The sequence below is a fragment of the Lactuca saligna genome, chromosome 5 (genome assembly GCF_052625555.1).
Source record: "Lactuca saligna cultivar CGN05327 chromosome 5, ASM5262555v1, whole genome shotgun sequence".
NCBI lineage: Eukaryota > Viridiplantae > Streptophyta > Magnoliopsida > Asterales > Asteraceae > Lactuca > Lactuca saligna.
Window position 1 is genome coordinate 248,556,190 of NC_136421.1, and position 17,127 is coordinate 248,573,316.

General features: G+C 31.2%; 2 protein-coding genes and 1 non-coding gene across 3 annotated transcripts; 1 reads left to right on the top strand and 2 right to left on the bottom strand.

Moving 5' to 3' along the window:
- The first annotated feature begins 200 nt into the window (after positions 1–200).
- LOC144997325 (EKC/KEOPS complex subunit tprkb-like protein) lies at positions 201–1,989 on the top strand. Its single transcript, XM_078957197.1, has 7 exons — positions 201–362; positions 895–964; positions 1,051–1,117; positions 1,224–1,346; positions 1,423–1,506; positions 1,588–1,674; positions 1,741–1,989. Exons 2-7 carry the CDS (start codon positions 897–899, stop codon positions 1,825–1,827), a joined length of 516 nt encoding a protein of 171 aa, XP_078813323.1. The 5' UTR covers positions 201–362; positions 895–896; the 3' UTR covers positions 1,828–1,989.
- Positions 1,990–3,464: 1,475 nt separating this feature from the next.
- Positions 3,465–3,557, bottom strand: LOC144999302 (small nucleolar RNA snoR1). The gene has a single exon (XR_013660814.1). It is a non-coding gene; the product is annotated as a small nucleolar RNA snoR1 (small nucleolar RNA).
- A 9,822-nt stretch (positions 3,558–13,379) lies between these two features.
- LOC145047310 (ethylene-responsive transcription factor ERF109-like) lies at positions 13,380–14,398 on the bottom strand. The gene has a single exon (XM_078995565.1). The coding sequence runs from the start codon at positions 14,318–14,320 to the stop codon at positions 13,541–13,543; it is 780 nt and encodes a 259-aa protein (XP_078851691.1). The 5' UTR covers positions 14,321–14,398; the 3' UTR covers positions 13,380–13,540.
- Positions 14,399–17,127: the final 2,729 nt, after the last annotated feature.

Genomic DNA, 17,127 nt, shown 5'->3' on the forward strand with positions numbered 1-17,127 from the left:
TATAATTTTAGAAATTAGAAAATGAAATTCCGTGAAAAATTAAAAAAAAAAATAAACTAATCGCGTTTTCAAAAATTTTATTTTTCTTGAAATTTTTTCTAAAAAAGGGTTAATTTTTCGTCAACTAAACACTATTTATTATTATTATTATTATTATTATTATTATTATTATTTTTTCAAGTAGTCAAATTAGAAAAATTGACCACATTGCCACTTTGCCCTAGACAGAGCGGTGTTCTCCTCTATTCTGCAACCACACATCGTGACTCCACCATCATCTCCTACCTTCGCCACGTCTCCGTCACCCCCTTCGCCAGCGCCGCCGTATACTTTCCCTCCTCTCTCCATCGGCGATACCTCCGGTAAATCTCTCAGTCAATCTGCTATCAATTTGTTTTTTTAACTGGTTAGAACCTCCGTCATCGGCGCCACTGCATTTTTTTTTCGGTTTATCCATTTTTTTTTCTAGTCTATAATCTCCGGTTCAATGATTCATATTGAAGTCTTGGGAGATATTGAGTCAAGAAATCTACAGGTTTTGAACGGGGATATATTTGTATTGAATTGATTTGTGCAGCAATAAGCTCTATATGTGAATTTGATATGGTTTGCAGACATGCAATTCTTATCTATTTGTATGTGAATTTTTTGTGGTTTGAAGGAATTCTGTGTTCGCATTTGGAACTTTCATACACTAACATTTCAAATGCAAAATTGATATCGCTGTTCATAGTATTATACTATTATATATGTAATAGCTGATATGAAGTGTGATTTAGTGGGGGATTTCGTCTAAAATAAGTTGATTCAAATATTTTATCAAACAAGAATATTCCATTTAACAAAAAATAGTACAAAAAGTTAAAACGATCATTGTTTGAATTTCATTTGCAGAAATGAAGCACTACGACATATCTGGAACAACTATTTCTGTTGCTCTCTTCACAGAGGTCGCTAATTCCAAGTACTCCTCTCTCCATTTCTCTATTTCCCTAAATTTACACGTGTCTGCCATTCTTTAACTACAAATTATTCAAAATGATAATTAAGGGAACTCTTGGAGCTGATGCAAGCTGGAACACTAGAGCCTGAAATAGCCCTCCTCAATGCATCTTTGGTAGGCATGCTTTAACTAGCCTCCCCATTTGTTGAAAAGACGTGAATGCCCTCCTGTTGTGTAATAAACACAGATCTAATATGAGTTTCCGTGAAACAATGTTTAGATTCCAGATATTTTCCCGGTTTTAGCAGCTGCTCATAAAACACTTGTATCCAAATCAAGGGATTCATTGACAACTCGGACTCTTCATTCTGAGCTTGTTTATAATTACTCGGGATCTAAACATGTAATCTTTCACAATATCATATTGTTTTTTATTGTTTATGAAGCTTTATTCTCACATATGTGATTTTGTTGAACAGATTTCTGAATCATTAAAACGTTGTGGTATCTCTGATAGCACCACATATGTTCTTGCTGCTCGATTTAATGCTTCTGAAGATGAGGTGAGATTGTGTTTGAATTGTTTACCAAATTTGTTTTTGATTGATAAGAAGAAGTAAGTTATTGTTTGTTTGTTTGTGTAGTTGAGTGCCATGAAGGCACTTATCAAAGGAAAGGAAATTGATTTAGAAGAGTTGGAAGGAAGAGCAAATAAATCTCAAATACTAAAGGTTTGAATTTGATTATGATTTTCTTTTAGTTCATTTTTTTTTTAATGTTATCGTTTTTTTCATCAGCAATACAAAATAACGGGGGTAGAACTGGGAATATCAACCATTGGAGATGCTATAACATGTCGGATTGCTGCCCGGGATGCTTTGTGAGGGTACCCATTTGATATTTCTTTCTGTTTTTATCCCTTGTGTGTGTATTTTTCTGGAAAAAAGTTTTGAATTTTCATTTTTTTTTCTGCTAAGATAACAACACTGTTGTATTTGAAAATATCTTCCTTGAATTTGTATAAATTGTTAGTGAATTTCTAAAAACCTAGGCCTTGTTTGGTAAAAATAAGCTTTATTGTTTGGTAAAATACTTTGAGATAGTTGAATTGCTTATGGAGTTTTTTCAAAAATATTCCATATATATATATATATATATATATATATATATATATATATATATATATATATATATATATAATTTTAGATTGCAATCTATAGCTTATATGCTAGTTTTTACCTTATAAGCTAATTTATCAGGTACCAACTAGTTTTTCAACTAGTCCGTCAAATAGCTTATAATCTAGTTATTACGAAACATTACATGAAAAAACTAAAATAAGAATAAATTAGAGTTGAATGAATTGTAAATTGGAATCCAACATGAGAATTAAATAGTTTATGATTCACCTGTCGTTATTGTTATTCTTTTTTTATTTGAATGAATTCTATTGTCTACTTTGAATTTACGAACCAAACACGTCTTAAATAAATTTGTGTTTGAATTTACGAACCAAACACGTCTTAAATAAATTTGTGTTTGAATTTTCTTTGATGGTGAAGTAACATTGAAAGTGTGCATAAAGTTGTGGATGCTGAGAGACACATAAAATCTTTGACAAAATCATTAATCGACATATTAATATATGATGTTATGTCAAACACGTGTTTATTGGTTATTATATTGTACTTTAAATTTAATTTTCAAACGAATTATTATTATATTTCCAGTAAGCGTGTGATCATGGTTGGGTTAACATTGATAATAATGAACAATAATAAATCTTGATAGTGGCATTTAATCAGTTCCTATAACATAAAAATATATAGGTTACTATCTATGTATATTCAGAAAATGAGGGACAAATGAGGGAAAAGATGTAATTCTCTTGACTTTCTATATTATTATGATGGTAAAGGAGCGGTAATACTTCTAACACCTTATCATATGCTTACATCACCTTTTTGGGTATAATATCATTTTTCTCTTTTGGCATCTCATTTTTAGCATGTGATAGGGAGTAGTAAGACTCTTAACATTTTTTTTTTTTTCCAAATTGAGTTAACTATTATAACCCTCAAACCATTTATAAAATTTCAGATGTAATGAGCTAGGGAGGAACTTCAACCTATACTATTTAAAAGCGTTCAATCTATACCATTTAAAAGTGTTGCAAGAAGCATCAAAAGAATAATTTTGTCAATTAGTCATTTTAGCAAACACTTGGTGGGCATATTGACAAATATACTTTTAAGCAATTTCTATCTCATTAAAACCCATTTAATCATAGAACATCAAAGATGCATATGTAAAATCCAATGTAAATTTGGTAATAAGAGTCATTTCCATATTTTCCATACTATGTGCATCATAAAAAGGTAAGGTTGCACTATGGCCATTCTATATAGTAGTGAGGTTCCAATCATCATTTCAGTCAAAACTTGAATTTTATAAAACCAACAATTCATACTTGTATAACTTGAATTTTATAAAACCAACAATTCATACTTGTATAAAGTTTAGATCAGAAGGTTGCTTTATGTGCTCAATGAACAACATTTAAAAACCATTCTCATACAAGAGGTGTCAGAATAAGTAATCAATCATATTCGCCTTTAAACATCCTGATCAAAAATCACAAAAAAAAAAAAAATACAAATCAATATAGTAGATTAACAATTCGGAGACAAACAACTACCGAAGAAACAAGTTCATCAGTTTAAAGCCTCAAATTGAATCGAACAATGTTGAAACCGGAGGTGGGCGACTTAGAAAATGGTGAATCTATGGCTCCAAGCTTAGTTTAAATTGAAATAACGTTTAAGGTAAGGTATTTACAGAAAACAAAACCTTCAACAACCTCTTGAAGAAAATCACGTCAATGCCTTTCTCCAATCACAGCCAAGTTCCTGCTTCTCTCTCCTCTCGCTACCTCCGTAGCGTCTTTTCCTTGGCGAGTCTCCTAACGAGTTATAGGGGGCGGTGTTCTATGTCCATCGCGAGCCTTAGCGAGGTTGTATGGCGAGTCAACTCATCCTAAACAAAGAGAAAAAATAGAGATTAGATGAGGCCATTATGATCAATAAATTGAGTTTATATATATATATATATATATATATATATATATATATATATATATATATATATATATATATAGAGAGAGAGAGAGAGAGAGAGAGGTTTAAATGAGAACCCAAAAACATTAAGAACTTTATGAACCATTTTTTAAAATGTTTTCATTAAGGATCTTTTGGATAAACTTAACATTTATATTGTATTAAACAAACTTTTATATTCCCTAGTTTACAAACTACTTGTCACTTGTGGTTGCACCGTCGTTGGACAACCACTACATCACTGCCGGATCGTCGCCGGCTACCATTAAATTTCATAGTATTTTTCTAGCTGTATTTACAGCTTAATAGAACAAACATTATAGCTCCCATTTTTTTGGTAATACTTTTTATTTTTTCAACCAAAATATACAAAATTTTAGTAAAAAAAATAGAATTATATATTAAAAAAACCAATTTTCTTTTTTCTAAATTGTAGATTTAAAAAATATATATCGTATATAAGAAATATTTACAGTTTAATATTCACAATAATTCACTAATACACAGTTTAATATTTTCATGCATAACTCCGTTCGTATTTTAACATAAAATTTATATAAAATATACAACTTAATATAGTCAATTTTTAGTTTAATACATAAAATTCACAACATCAAAAATTATAATCTATTATGCAATAATTCACATATTTAAATAAGTTAAACTCAAATTCTCCTACTATCACCACGACCAACTACACATGTTACAACCAACCATGCACCTATGCTACCATCACGATCATCTTTCCTTTCAAATCAAATATGTATATAAAATCTAGATTGACAACTTAAAACTATATTTACAATTTAATAAACCAATTAATTCACTTATTAAGAGTTTAGTGCAAATTAATTATTAAAAATAATACATTTTTACATATTTATACAACACAACAAATAAATATATCCACAAGAAAATCAATAGAAATATTCATACATAAATCCTCCATACTTTAACACAAACTTCATTAAAAATGCACAGCTTAATACTATCGATTCACAGTTTAAACAAAAAATTTACAGCTTAATACAATCAATTCATATTTTTAAACACAAAAATCATAGCTTAATACACAACATTTATAACTTAGTATAATTAATTCACAATTTAAACAAAATATTCACAACTCAATTCAGTTAATTCACAGTATAAAATACAAAAATCACATCTTGATACATAAAATTCACAGTTTATTACAATAAATACACACTTTAATACAAAAAAGTATAAATTCAAAGCCATATAATTCACAGTTTAATACACAAAATTCACAGTTTAATACAATAAATTCATAATTTAATCTACAAATATTATATATTCATAACTATATTCTCAAATTAAACTTACATTTTACATTCGTATATGGAGATATTTCTATACATTAAATTGTGAATTTAATATATTAACTCGTGAACAAAACTCACAACTAATTAATACACAAAATTCATAGTTTAATACGATACATTCACAACTCATTTACAAGTATAATATCGTATATTTTAATATTTTCATTCACAGTTTAATAATGCAGTTCAATCTCTCATTTATATAATTCAAAATACCAATTCAAAACTATATTCACAATTTAATACAATTCGTTGTGACATTTAATCAAACATTTGTGTGCCAAATTTTAAAACTAGATAATATATAATCTTTAAATTCCACATAATTAATATTATATTAAAAATTCATTTACCATATATTTATATATTCATAAAACGTTAGATTAAAGTTGCATATTTACTAATAAGTAATAACTATAACTATTTCTAGTTATATATGTCTAACTTAGAAAAGAAAATGTTAGAGTAATTAAATTTAAACAATGAAAAAGAGCATAATCATATCTCATTATTAGACCGGAAAAAGTGTAAGAGAAGCTTCCTTAACTTTTTGTGGGTCATACCCTTATTTTTAATATAATTAATATTATATTAAAAATTCATTTACCATATATTTATATATTCATAAAACGTTAGATTAAAGTTGCATATTTACTAATAAGTAATAACTATAACTATTTCTAGTTATATATGTCTAACTTAGAAAAGAAAATGTTAGAGTAATTAAATTTAAACAATGAAAAAGAGCATAATCATATCTCATTATTAGACCGGAAAGAGTGTAAGAGAAGCTTCCTTAACTTTTTGTGGGTCATACCCTTATTTTTCTTACTTTTCTTTCCCTCACCTAAAACCCAAAAAATGTGTGAGGAGCCCTTCCCTTATTTTTTTTTTAAATAAAATTAATTTTTTTGCTATGAATTATAATTTTTAAATTAATACTAAACATAAAATTTAATCAAAAATAAAAAGCATTTTATTAATTAAAATAAAACTTACATTAAACCTAAAATTTAAAAAACTAGAAAATTAAAAAAAAAAAACACACACACACACAAACTAAAAATCAAACAAACCAATAACGACCTACGAAAAATATTTTTTCAGAATTTTTTCCCTCTTCTTCATCACGAGCTCGAAAGCCGATCCCGAGAGATGATCGACGTTTTCCATCAAAAACTTCATGTCCTCCATTTCTTGTCTCTCCGCCCACTTATTTTTCTTTGTTTCTTCTTTTTCCTTGTTGAAAGTCAAATGTTCGGAGAAATTTAGATTATATCCATCAAACAATGATGTTATCTTCCGCATTTCGTCAATGTCCACGCTGAAATCAAATGCACTCGAAGAAGTACATTTTCCATTTCTCTTCGCTTTGTCCCTACCCATTAGGCGAACAATTTCTTCTAGCTCGAGTTCGTCGTCCTGATTAAATCTAGACCGACCCAAGCATTGGAGAAGGTTGTGTAACCATTAGAGTCCGTTTTCGTTCGCTTTGATTGGTGGACTCCAAAAATAAAATCTTGCTCGTATTTTTTCCACCTAGGACTTCAGACCAATAATTTCCAATTTGGCTGTTTTTTCGTTGGGTTTTTAGGTTATTGTACAACCCGTTTATTTTTGAAACATCCTTTGCTATTTCTCGAAACTTCGAATTAAGTTGATGTTTCGTACGGTAGTCGTCACTTTTTTCTAGCTCCTCTCGAAATCGTTCTAAAATGCAAAACCAAAAATGGTCTCCCGGTTGTGCGTTTTCGTGAATCGAATCTTCAGAAATGTCAACCCAAACTTTGACCAAAACTAGCTCTTCATGTGGAAGCCATGTTGTCGGCTTTTGTCTTACCGGTTGTGTGACACCCTTACGCGCTTGTTTTTTTCCCCTTTAAGTCTTTGTGGGGGTGGTGTTGGTTGAGTTTCGGGAACCATGTCTTCTTCTTTCGCATCATCCGACTCATCGACAAGTTGGTGGTGTTGTTGGGTTTGGGTTTGAGTTTGGGGTTGATGTTGATTTGGCGATTGTTGATCCGGAAACACAACAAAGTTTGACAACATTTGTGGCGGAACATTTGGAACTTGCATCGGGTAATATTGTCCAATAGTTTGGTATTGGAATTGTAGTGAGGATTGAATGGGGGCATCGAGTTGGGGGCGGTAAACTCCTTGCGGGGATGAAACGATAGCAAAAATGTTTCGAGAAGGGATGTTTATACTCGAACCATGGCTTTTTTTCCTTCGATCGGAAGTTGGGGTTTTATTGTCGAGATTCATTTTTTTTAGAAGAAAATAGAGAGAAAAGAGGGTAGTGTGAATATTGTTTGATGTTAAATATGTATGTATTTATAGGTGTGGAAAAAGGTTAAAAAAAACAAAAGAGTTAGCCGTTGCAGCCTTTTTTTAACCGTTGAATAACGGTTCAATTTCAAAAAAAAAAAAAAAAAAAAGAAAAAAGAAAAATTTCAACCAATCGCAGCAAGAGAAAGAGAGCGGGAGAGGCTCCACTCTACGTTTCCCACACCGACGGTACGATGTTCCGCAGAACGGGAAGGTTCCCGCAAGGCTTCCCCGCTCCCACTCCGTCCGACCTTAGTGCTTGTCATGCCTAGGTTCCAAGGCAGGAAAAAATAATATAAAAAATTGAAAGACTTTAAAACTCTTGTCTACTCAGCCTTGCACACATATACCTTCAACTTTAGAGCATCTTCAAAAAATTATGGAGAATAATAACATCCATATCCAACTTAACAATAATATTTGAAAACCAAAGGAAACACTCATCGGACTAGGTCTCTGCCTGATCTCGCGACCAAACAGAACACATAGTTGTGTTGAACTCACCGGGAAGCTAAAATAGTCGTCGGAACACCTCGTCGGAAAACGTCAATGGAAAAGCATTGCATACTTAGATCTAATTTGCATTCCGTTGTGATTGAGGTAGTTTAAATGGAAAATTATCATAAAACACTTAGGGATCTCGATCTCTAATATTTGATGGAGAGACGACGGAAGAAGTCGCCAGAGGAGAAGAAGTGGAAGAGATATGGCAAAAATCGTAGATCTCGTCGTTGTTGGAGCTCGTGGATCATGTTTCGTCAATGAGAATATGAGGTGGAATAGATCCGATGTGGTGGTGGAACCACCGTTGGCCACCGTAAAGTGATCAAGACACTCTAGATTTAGATATGAAATGCATCAAATCCATCAGATCTGATGTAGATTTGGTTGTGTTTAACGAAAAAATGAACAGAAACAGATGTAGGAGGTCTATGACAGGGACGATGTTGGAAACACCGGTAGTCTATGGTAACGATGCGATCTACGACGGACCCGACAATGGGTGACAATGATGGTTTTTGGTGATGATAGTGGGAAGATTTATGTTTGAGTTTGTAAGAGTGTTTTAATGCAATAAAATGATAAAATCTTATTTTGTATTCTCAAGTTATGATTTTGATGTTAAGAATTTAAAATGACCTCCACATCCTTTTTATTTTTGTCCAATTATAAAAATATAAAAAAAATAGAAAATTTTAACTGACAAATATATTATTGATGAGAGGTTGTGTGGTATGTGTTAATTATAGCATCTATTTCTTTTGCCGTCAAATCTAACTATAGATCCATTAAGTGTAGGTAAATATATATTTTTTTAGCCTTTTTCATATTCTTTAGGCTATATGGAGTGATATGAGTTTCTTACATGTATGTTAACATGGAATGTAAGCCACACATGAATTTGGGGTGAAACACCACCTTTGTATGGTGGTGGTGTGAGTTCTAGTGGCTCCACCTACGCCTCCTCACCATATTTCTCTTCCTATCCCTCTCTTTCTCTATCTTTCCGTCTCTCTCTTTATTTATCTCTCTTTCTTCTGGCAAACACCATTTCTCAACAAAAGTATGTAGTGCAATGGTATTTGGCTGATTTGGCATGTTGCTACTCAGGTAAATTGGAGATGCATGCAATACGGCCTTATAAGTATTTTTCTATATTACAGGGATCATTTATGTAATTTTGTCTTTAACTTTTGACAAAATTACATTAATGGTCATTGTGCTTTTCACAAGTCTAGTTCATTTTTTTTTTATGAAGATAATGGTTTCAATTTTTTATTTGGATGGTCCCTAAGTTATAAATAAGGATATATTAAATTAAAATAAAATGGGCATACTACCCCACACCAGGGGTGACAATTGTTGACACAACACGATAAAAATACACGATACGAAACGAAATTGAGACAAAACTGAAATTCGAATGCGTGTTCGTGTTAAGTGTAAAAAACATGATGTCGTGTTCGTGTTTAAAATTCAACAAAAAATTAACACAATTTAGCATTTATTTGTCGTGTTTGTCATGTTTTTTGTGTTATGTATGATTAAATATTAATTAAATAAACTAATTTTTTTATTATGTTCTTTTTGTCGTGTCGTGTCGTGTTTTTCGTTTTTTAATAAGTTCGTTTTCGTGTTAGTTAAAAAAAACACGACATTGTGTCGTATTGTGTTCGTGTTACATAAAACATTGTCGTGTCGTGTCGTGTCAGACAAAAACACAACACGATGATCCGATTTGCCACCCCTACCCCACACCACCCTCACTCCTCTCTCAGTATCCCACCCCCTTCCATTCTTCCTGTTTATCCCTCTCCCACTCTCATCCTCTTTCTATCTTGGATAAAGAACAACGTCCTTCCAACATCATTGGAAAACAAAACCACTTCCACGGTTGCTTCCGTTTAAAGATGAAGCTTCATTCGGTCGGCTTGTCCTAAATGGCATCACCAGATCTAGCTGCTTACTTTATATTCTTCATTTGTTCGACAAACGCCATCGAATTTTTCAATTTCTGTCAAAACCCTGAAATGCTATCATCTGAAAACCCCACAAATCAAGCCTATTTCCTAAACCCTAATAAACCATCTCCATACCAACATCTAACACATCTATCCTCTACAAGAACTGCACCACCCACTGCCGTCTTCGTGGTTCGCGACAATGTTCCAAAGCAACTCTAGAAGTTGAACCAAGAAAATAAATACAAAACAAGGGCACTGTTCCAAACCCATCCATATGTTTTGCTTTTTAAGTTGAATTCCATTTATGGTGTAGATTTTAAAGAAATTAGGAGGATTATTATTAATTAAGAAAGAAAGTATGCTCAGGAAACCTAGGTGATGTTTGTTCTTTTAAAGTCAAAATGTATGCAGTTTGTGGATCATATCTGCAAACCTCTACAGTAAAAGATGTGAACCGAATGTTTGCAGTTTATAATAAGAAGACTATTTGTTTTTTTTAATGTTTACAAGCTGTTAAAATAAACTGATTTTTTTAGACAAAAATAGTTTTTCAATACTTAAATTTAAATAATTGTAGTTTTAAAACACTGAAAGATTCATTCAAATTCAAATTACTTTCAATTTTATTTTATTTAACATATTGGGATTATACATATCATTTGTTACTTATTCATAGAGATCAACAAAATGACAAACTGCATATTTTATTTTTGGTTAATATTTTCTTTAATAAAGTCTTATTTTAAACTTAACACTTATTTATTATAAATAGTTAATAAATTTAGACCGAATTTTATATATTATTGTAGAACACTTTCATTTTTCATAACATTTTATTTTTTCATTGTGACATTATGTTATGATTAATGTGTCTATCAAAATTATTTTGTATTTTAATGATAAAATGATAATTATGTCATTTTTAAACTGTGCATTGTAACTAAGGGTCTAAAAAGTTCATCACGACGCATCATGACTTCAAAGTTTGTAATTGTTACCAAATTTTAACAAAATGCCGCTTTAAGTCATATATCTATATAAAAATGAATAATAACAGAATATATATATATATATACACACACACACACACACACACACATATAGTGTTCAAAAAGGCGCGTTATGGCGGGCGCCAAGGTGCGCCATGGCGTGAGGCGCGGCGTCGTCGTTACAAAAAGCTTCATAACATTGCTGTTAGATGTGACACGTGGCTAGGCGTGATATGACGTGCCATGGCGCGTTATGACGTGTTATGACGCGTGTTTTTTCGTTTGAGACATGATTTTTTGCTCTTTTTTATATATTTTCTAATCGGGCATACACGTATTCTGTTTTTTATTAACTTTCTGTGATTAGGTGTTGATATAACACTTCTAAAAACTATGTATATTTGATATAAATTTATATTTATGCGGTAATATAATTATAAATTAATACAAAATTGTCGCCTTACATCACGCCTTGAAAAACGTCATGACTCGCCATAACTCGTTAAGTTTGAGGCTTAGCCTTGCCGTCACGCCACGCCTCACGCCTTTTAGAACCTTGTATATATATATATATATATATATATATATATATATATATATATATATATATATATATATTCTAAAAAGCTTAACGCTTGACATTGTCGCAATGTTATGCCTAACGTTATTCAAAACATTGATTGTAACATAAAAAAATGAAAGTAAAATCATATGAATTAATGAATATATTTGATATTTATTGTATTTCGTTGTAGTTAAAATGAAGAAATATTACAAAAAAGAGGCATCCGAATAAAATTTTAATCATTTTAATCGTTGTTGACGACTTATGACGAGTAATTTGATTTTAGGTGCACAACATAATGTAAATGAATGTAAATATAATTATGTCATTGATATAAAATGATTAAAATGAAAAGTGAGTTTTTTAGGCCAGATGATATATGAAGATATTTGAAGACTTTAGTCTATATCCACGTCAAAAAGTGAACGTAAATACGTTTTTAAATCCGCGATATTCTAAAAAACAAAAACTATGTAAAAAATAATGTTTGTACATGATCTTTGTAAAAGATAAAAAAATCTGCATACAAACACCATCCTAATATAGATCATAAAACACTACATTAATTACTTTTTTTGGCATTGATTCTTGTAAAGAGACTAGCTCGTCCATTTAGCTAGGTTTTTAATATTTTTGAAACGTGGGAGTCGATGAGAATTGTGTACGATGAATATTGGTTGTTGAGCGATCGATGGAAAGGGTGAGGAGCTTGCTAGATTCATGCATGTGCATGTGCTCCAACACAACAAATTTGACAAGATATGAGACGGTGTGAGCTATGCGTGTCTGTCATGTCTACATATTTTAAAATTAATTAGTGCAGCTTAATACGAACTTATATAGCTGAACAAGTAAAAAATACATCCTAATAAATTATTATTAGATAGTGGCGTAGTTAATTAGTGCAGCTTAATACGAACTTATATAGCTAAACAAGTAAAAAATACATCCTAATAAATTATTATTAGATAGTGGCAAAGTTACATGGAGCTTGGAGGTAGGGTTGTCAATTTATGACACGACACGACAAAAATACACGAAACGAAATTGGAACGAAATCAAAATTCGAATTCGTGTTCGTGTCGTGTTCGTGTTCATAAATCGATACGAAATTGACACGATTAAGCATGTGGTTGTCGGGTTTTTCGTGTTTGTCGTTTTTGTCGTATTATATACGTTTAAGTAAGAATGAAATACACTAATAGTTATATAATACTATCTTTGTCGTGTCGTGGCGTGTTGTCGTGTTTTAATTAATTTGTTTTCGTGTTAAAGAAAAAAAAACACGACATCGTATCGTGTCGTGTTCGTGTTATACAAAACCTTATCGTATCGTGTCGTGTCAGATAAAAACACGGCACGACCGCCCGATTTAACAGCTCTAGTTGAAGGTACTAGAGTATCTCCAAAACAATTGTTTGATACATATAAATAAAATTCTTTGTAAACATATTATATATTATATGTAATTGTATTGATTGTACCACGTTGTTTAATGTTCAAAACATGTTTTTTAATGTTCAAAATATGATAACTACATAAATTATATTTTGAAAATGTTTATGTCCCGTATCAAAAATCTGCCACTGTTGTTATTATAAATATGTTGTCATAATAAACAATAATATTTGATGCCATTTAAATATAAATAAATTAATAAATCAGTTGTTACATTTTAGTCTTTACACTACTATACTACTGGGAAAAGAATGTTTATATTATAGTTTATACAAATTCGTTATATCGATCATTATTTTTTGCGAACGTGGCAATCTTATCACCGCGTGATTAGATTGATTCAAGATTTGTTAAGTCGGGGAAACCGCCATCGACATCGACGTCTTGTATCATCGTCATCATCCAATCTTCACTCTCTTTCTCCAAAGCATTTGTTTTCTTTTCTACGACGTGTTTCTTCTCGGTTTCTTGTTTTTTTCTTGATGACGATGCAGCTGTCTGCTGGTTTTCCAGTTGCGACAACGGTTTTGTCGTGTAATCAGTCACCGGAAAATTGAGCTTCGCTCTGGCTCCCCTGAATTCTATCGCTGCTCTGTCATAAGCCCGAGCAGCTGCTTCAGCAGTCTCAAAAGTACCTAACCATACCCGAGCTGCTTTACGTGGGTCCCGAATCTCCGATGCCCATTTTCCCCACGGCCTCTGTCTCACTCCTCTGTAATTCTTCTTCGTTTTCTTAATCGGACCACCAGCACCACCACTGCCTCCGTCGTTCTGTTTCATATCAGCCGTAAAGAAATTACATCCCAAGCACCCGCTAATCCGACAAACCGGACACGTTTGAGGAACAGGATCCACTGGCTCACTAACGGCGACAGGTGTGGCCGGAGAATAACTGGACGGAGAGAACTGCCGGTGATCATATTCCTGCCGTTGGTTAACCGTCGCAGTATTTCCGGTTATCACATTCTTGAGTGCAGCGACCATGATTGAAGTTTCTTCATCTTCGGTGAGCCGCCTCCATGGCGGCAGTGACGGCGGCTGCATCATTGACGATTGCTGTTGAACACTGGTAGTTGCTTTGTGGTTAAGTTTATTTGTCAATCTCTCCATCAACCGCTGCTTTTCTGCTTGTGATTATTTGAGAAAAGTGAGTAAGGTCAAACTATTTATACTAATCGTATGTCAACGTGGCTGCCTAGGACACAGCTCACACACGGATTTGAATTTTCCTTTTAGGAACACATGTGTTGGGTGCACACATGGCGTTTTATAGATAAGGCGGTCTATATTTTGCACTGATACATTGACGTCATGCAATCCATGTCATTTAGGAACACATGTGTCGCTTCTCTGAGGTGCCACGTCAGTGAGTTTCTTCTTTGGGAAAGTTTGTTTCCAGAAGTTTATACACCACTTTGACTATTTAAAACATTGACCACATTGACCATGTTTAGCTGTGAGTTTGGCAAGTAAAACCACCCGCACGCTTCCATCTAAAGATAAATAAATAAAATATAATAATTAAATGAAAAATATTTGATTTCTCTAATTAAATTTTTATTTAACCTAAAAAATAATACGAATCTTGATTACAATTATTTATTTTATTAATCAATGTCATGTTTATTTATGTTTTGTTACCTTTTTTTTGGATAAACTATACGAAATTACGAGTGTTTTTTATGGTTTACATTAGATCCCGTTTGATAGTTTATGATTTAAAAAGTATTGATTGTAAAAAAATTTGTCTGATTAATAAACTTTAACTGAGTAAGAAAACATGTTATTTGATTGTACATCTGATTGAATGTGATTACTGATTGAAAATAACTATTTTACCCTGAATCTCTAAATAGTGATTAATAATAATAATAATAATAATAATAATAACAACAACAACAACAACAACAACGTATATAAACTTCCGGCATAATAGACATTAAATATATTATTTTAGAGATTGAAACATAAAAAGCCCCCTAGCTTGCTGGTAAACACCATTGTTTCTATAGAGGAAACCTGAGTACGATTCTTGTAATGTCCCTATACATGCGAATTTTTATCCAAGGGCTCCAAGGAAGGGATACTATTGGACAACCTTGCTTTCTTTCTCGACCAGATGACCATACTTTCTGAGTCAGACGCCTAAATTTTGCAAAAAATGTGATCCATATATATCCAAACTAATCATGATATCACGTTTAGTATTATTCCTTACTCACGTGACTTACTAAACCGATTGAATTTATGTTCTTTTTCTTTATTGTGTCTAAAAACTTAAAGCACTAAAAGTACTTAAAGCATTAAAAGTCATGACCATTTAATAAACCATATTAAATTTTAACCGAAAACTAATAAAATAAAAGATAAAAGAATAACATGCAATAACTCAATTAAGCTTTTTACAAAATCATTGAATATAGATTTTCAATTGAACGACAAAACGTTTGAATTATATTCGTTAAAAAATAATGGTTTTTTACTTTCCCTATAAACTTCAAGAATTCTTTGCAATAAAAAGATATATAATTGATCTTTTTCATTCCATAATTTAAATCAATTCAATGGCTTTATATTAAAACAAAATTAAGAGAAAACAAAATTCGATTTATTTAGTTTAAAACTACGTCGTTTACAAGGTTCTATACCTAAACATAGGTACATAACAACCACATATTCACTTTATATATATATATATATATATATATATATATATATATATATATATATATATATATATATATATATATATATTAGAGAGAGCTAGGTTCAAATATGGATTGACTTTTATTGTGTGGACGTGTTGACAGTAGTACTGTGAGAACGACAAATAAAATATGTTGTTTGATAATGTGAATACGTTCAATATTACATAACTATTGTCATTATCAACCATTGTCACTAATTAAATCGTTTATAAGGTTATTATAGATTTTTTTTATTATTCTCATTTTGTCATAATGTTGTCAGAATTTTAATTGGATCGCATTCTGTAAAAATGAAAATAAGTGAAAAACGATGCGTGGGAACAAAAATGAATAAGAATTAGTGAGAATGCATGAAAATAACAATAGTTATGTGAGGTTGAACGTATTAACATTGCTAAACAACTTATTATTTTAATAATTCTCATAGAATAACATTGTCGACACGTCTTCACAATAGTTGTCCATCGATAATATTACCTAGCCCTATATATATATATATATATATATATATATATATATATATATATATATATATATATATATATATATATATATATATATATATATATATATATATAGGAGTAGGATCAAATGAGAACACAAAAAGGTTGAGAACACGAGAACAAAGTATATTCATTTGCAATTCCATGTATTCATTTGTGGAGAAATGATAAATTTTTACGCATTTAATTTCAACTGAAGAGAAAAAGCATATTCATGTTGATTATGCGTAAAAATTTATCATTTCTCTACAAATGAATACATGGAATCAGAAATGAATCTACTTATTCTCGCGCTCTCAACCTTTTAGATGTTCTCGTTTGATCTTTCCCTAAATATATATATATATATATATAGGCTTGGAGAATATGTAGTTACCTATCTAATATTAGGTATAGAACCATTAAAAGACTATATAATTCTAACAAAAATACAATTAAATCTCTTTACCATCTTTCTTGCATCCTCTATTAAAGCTTATATTAATGCTTTGTATATATTTTTATGGAGTTTTATGAGTTTAATTTTACACCACAAAACGTGTATACAGATATTTTAATAACTACATGTAAATCTCCATATTAAAATTTAATACATAAAACTATATTGAAAGACTGAAGATGTTCATTAAAAAAATCCTATAAACCTCTTTCCATAACATATCGAAAAAAAAAATCTATGCAAGTATGCATAAGGTTCGTGCCTCCG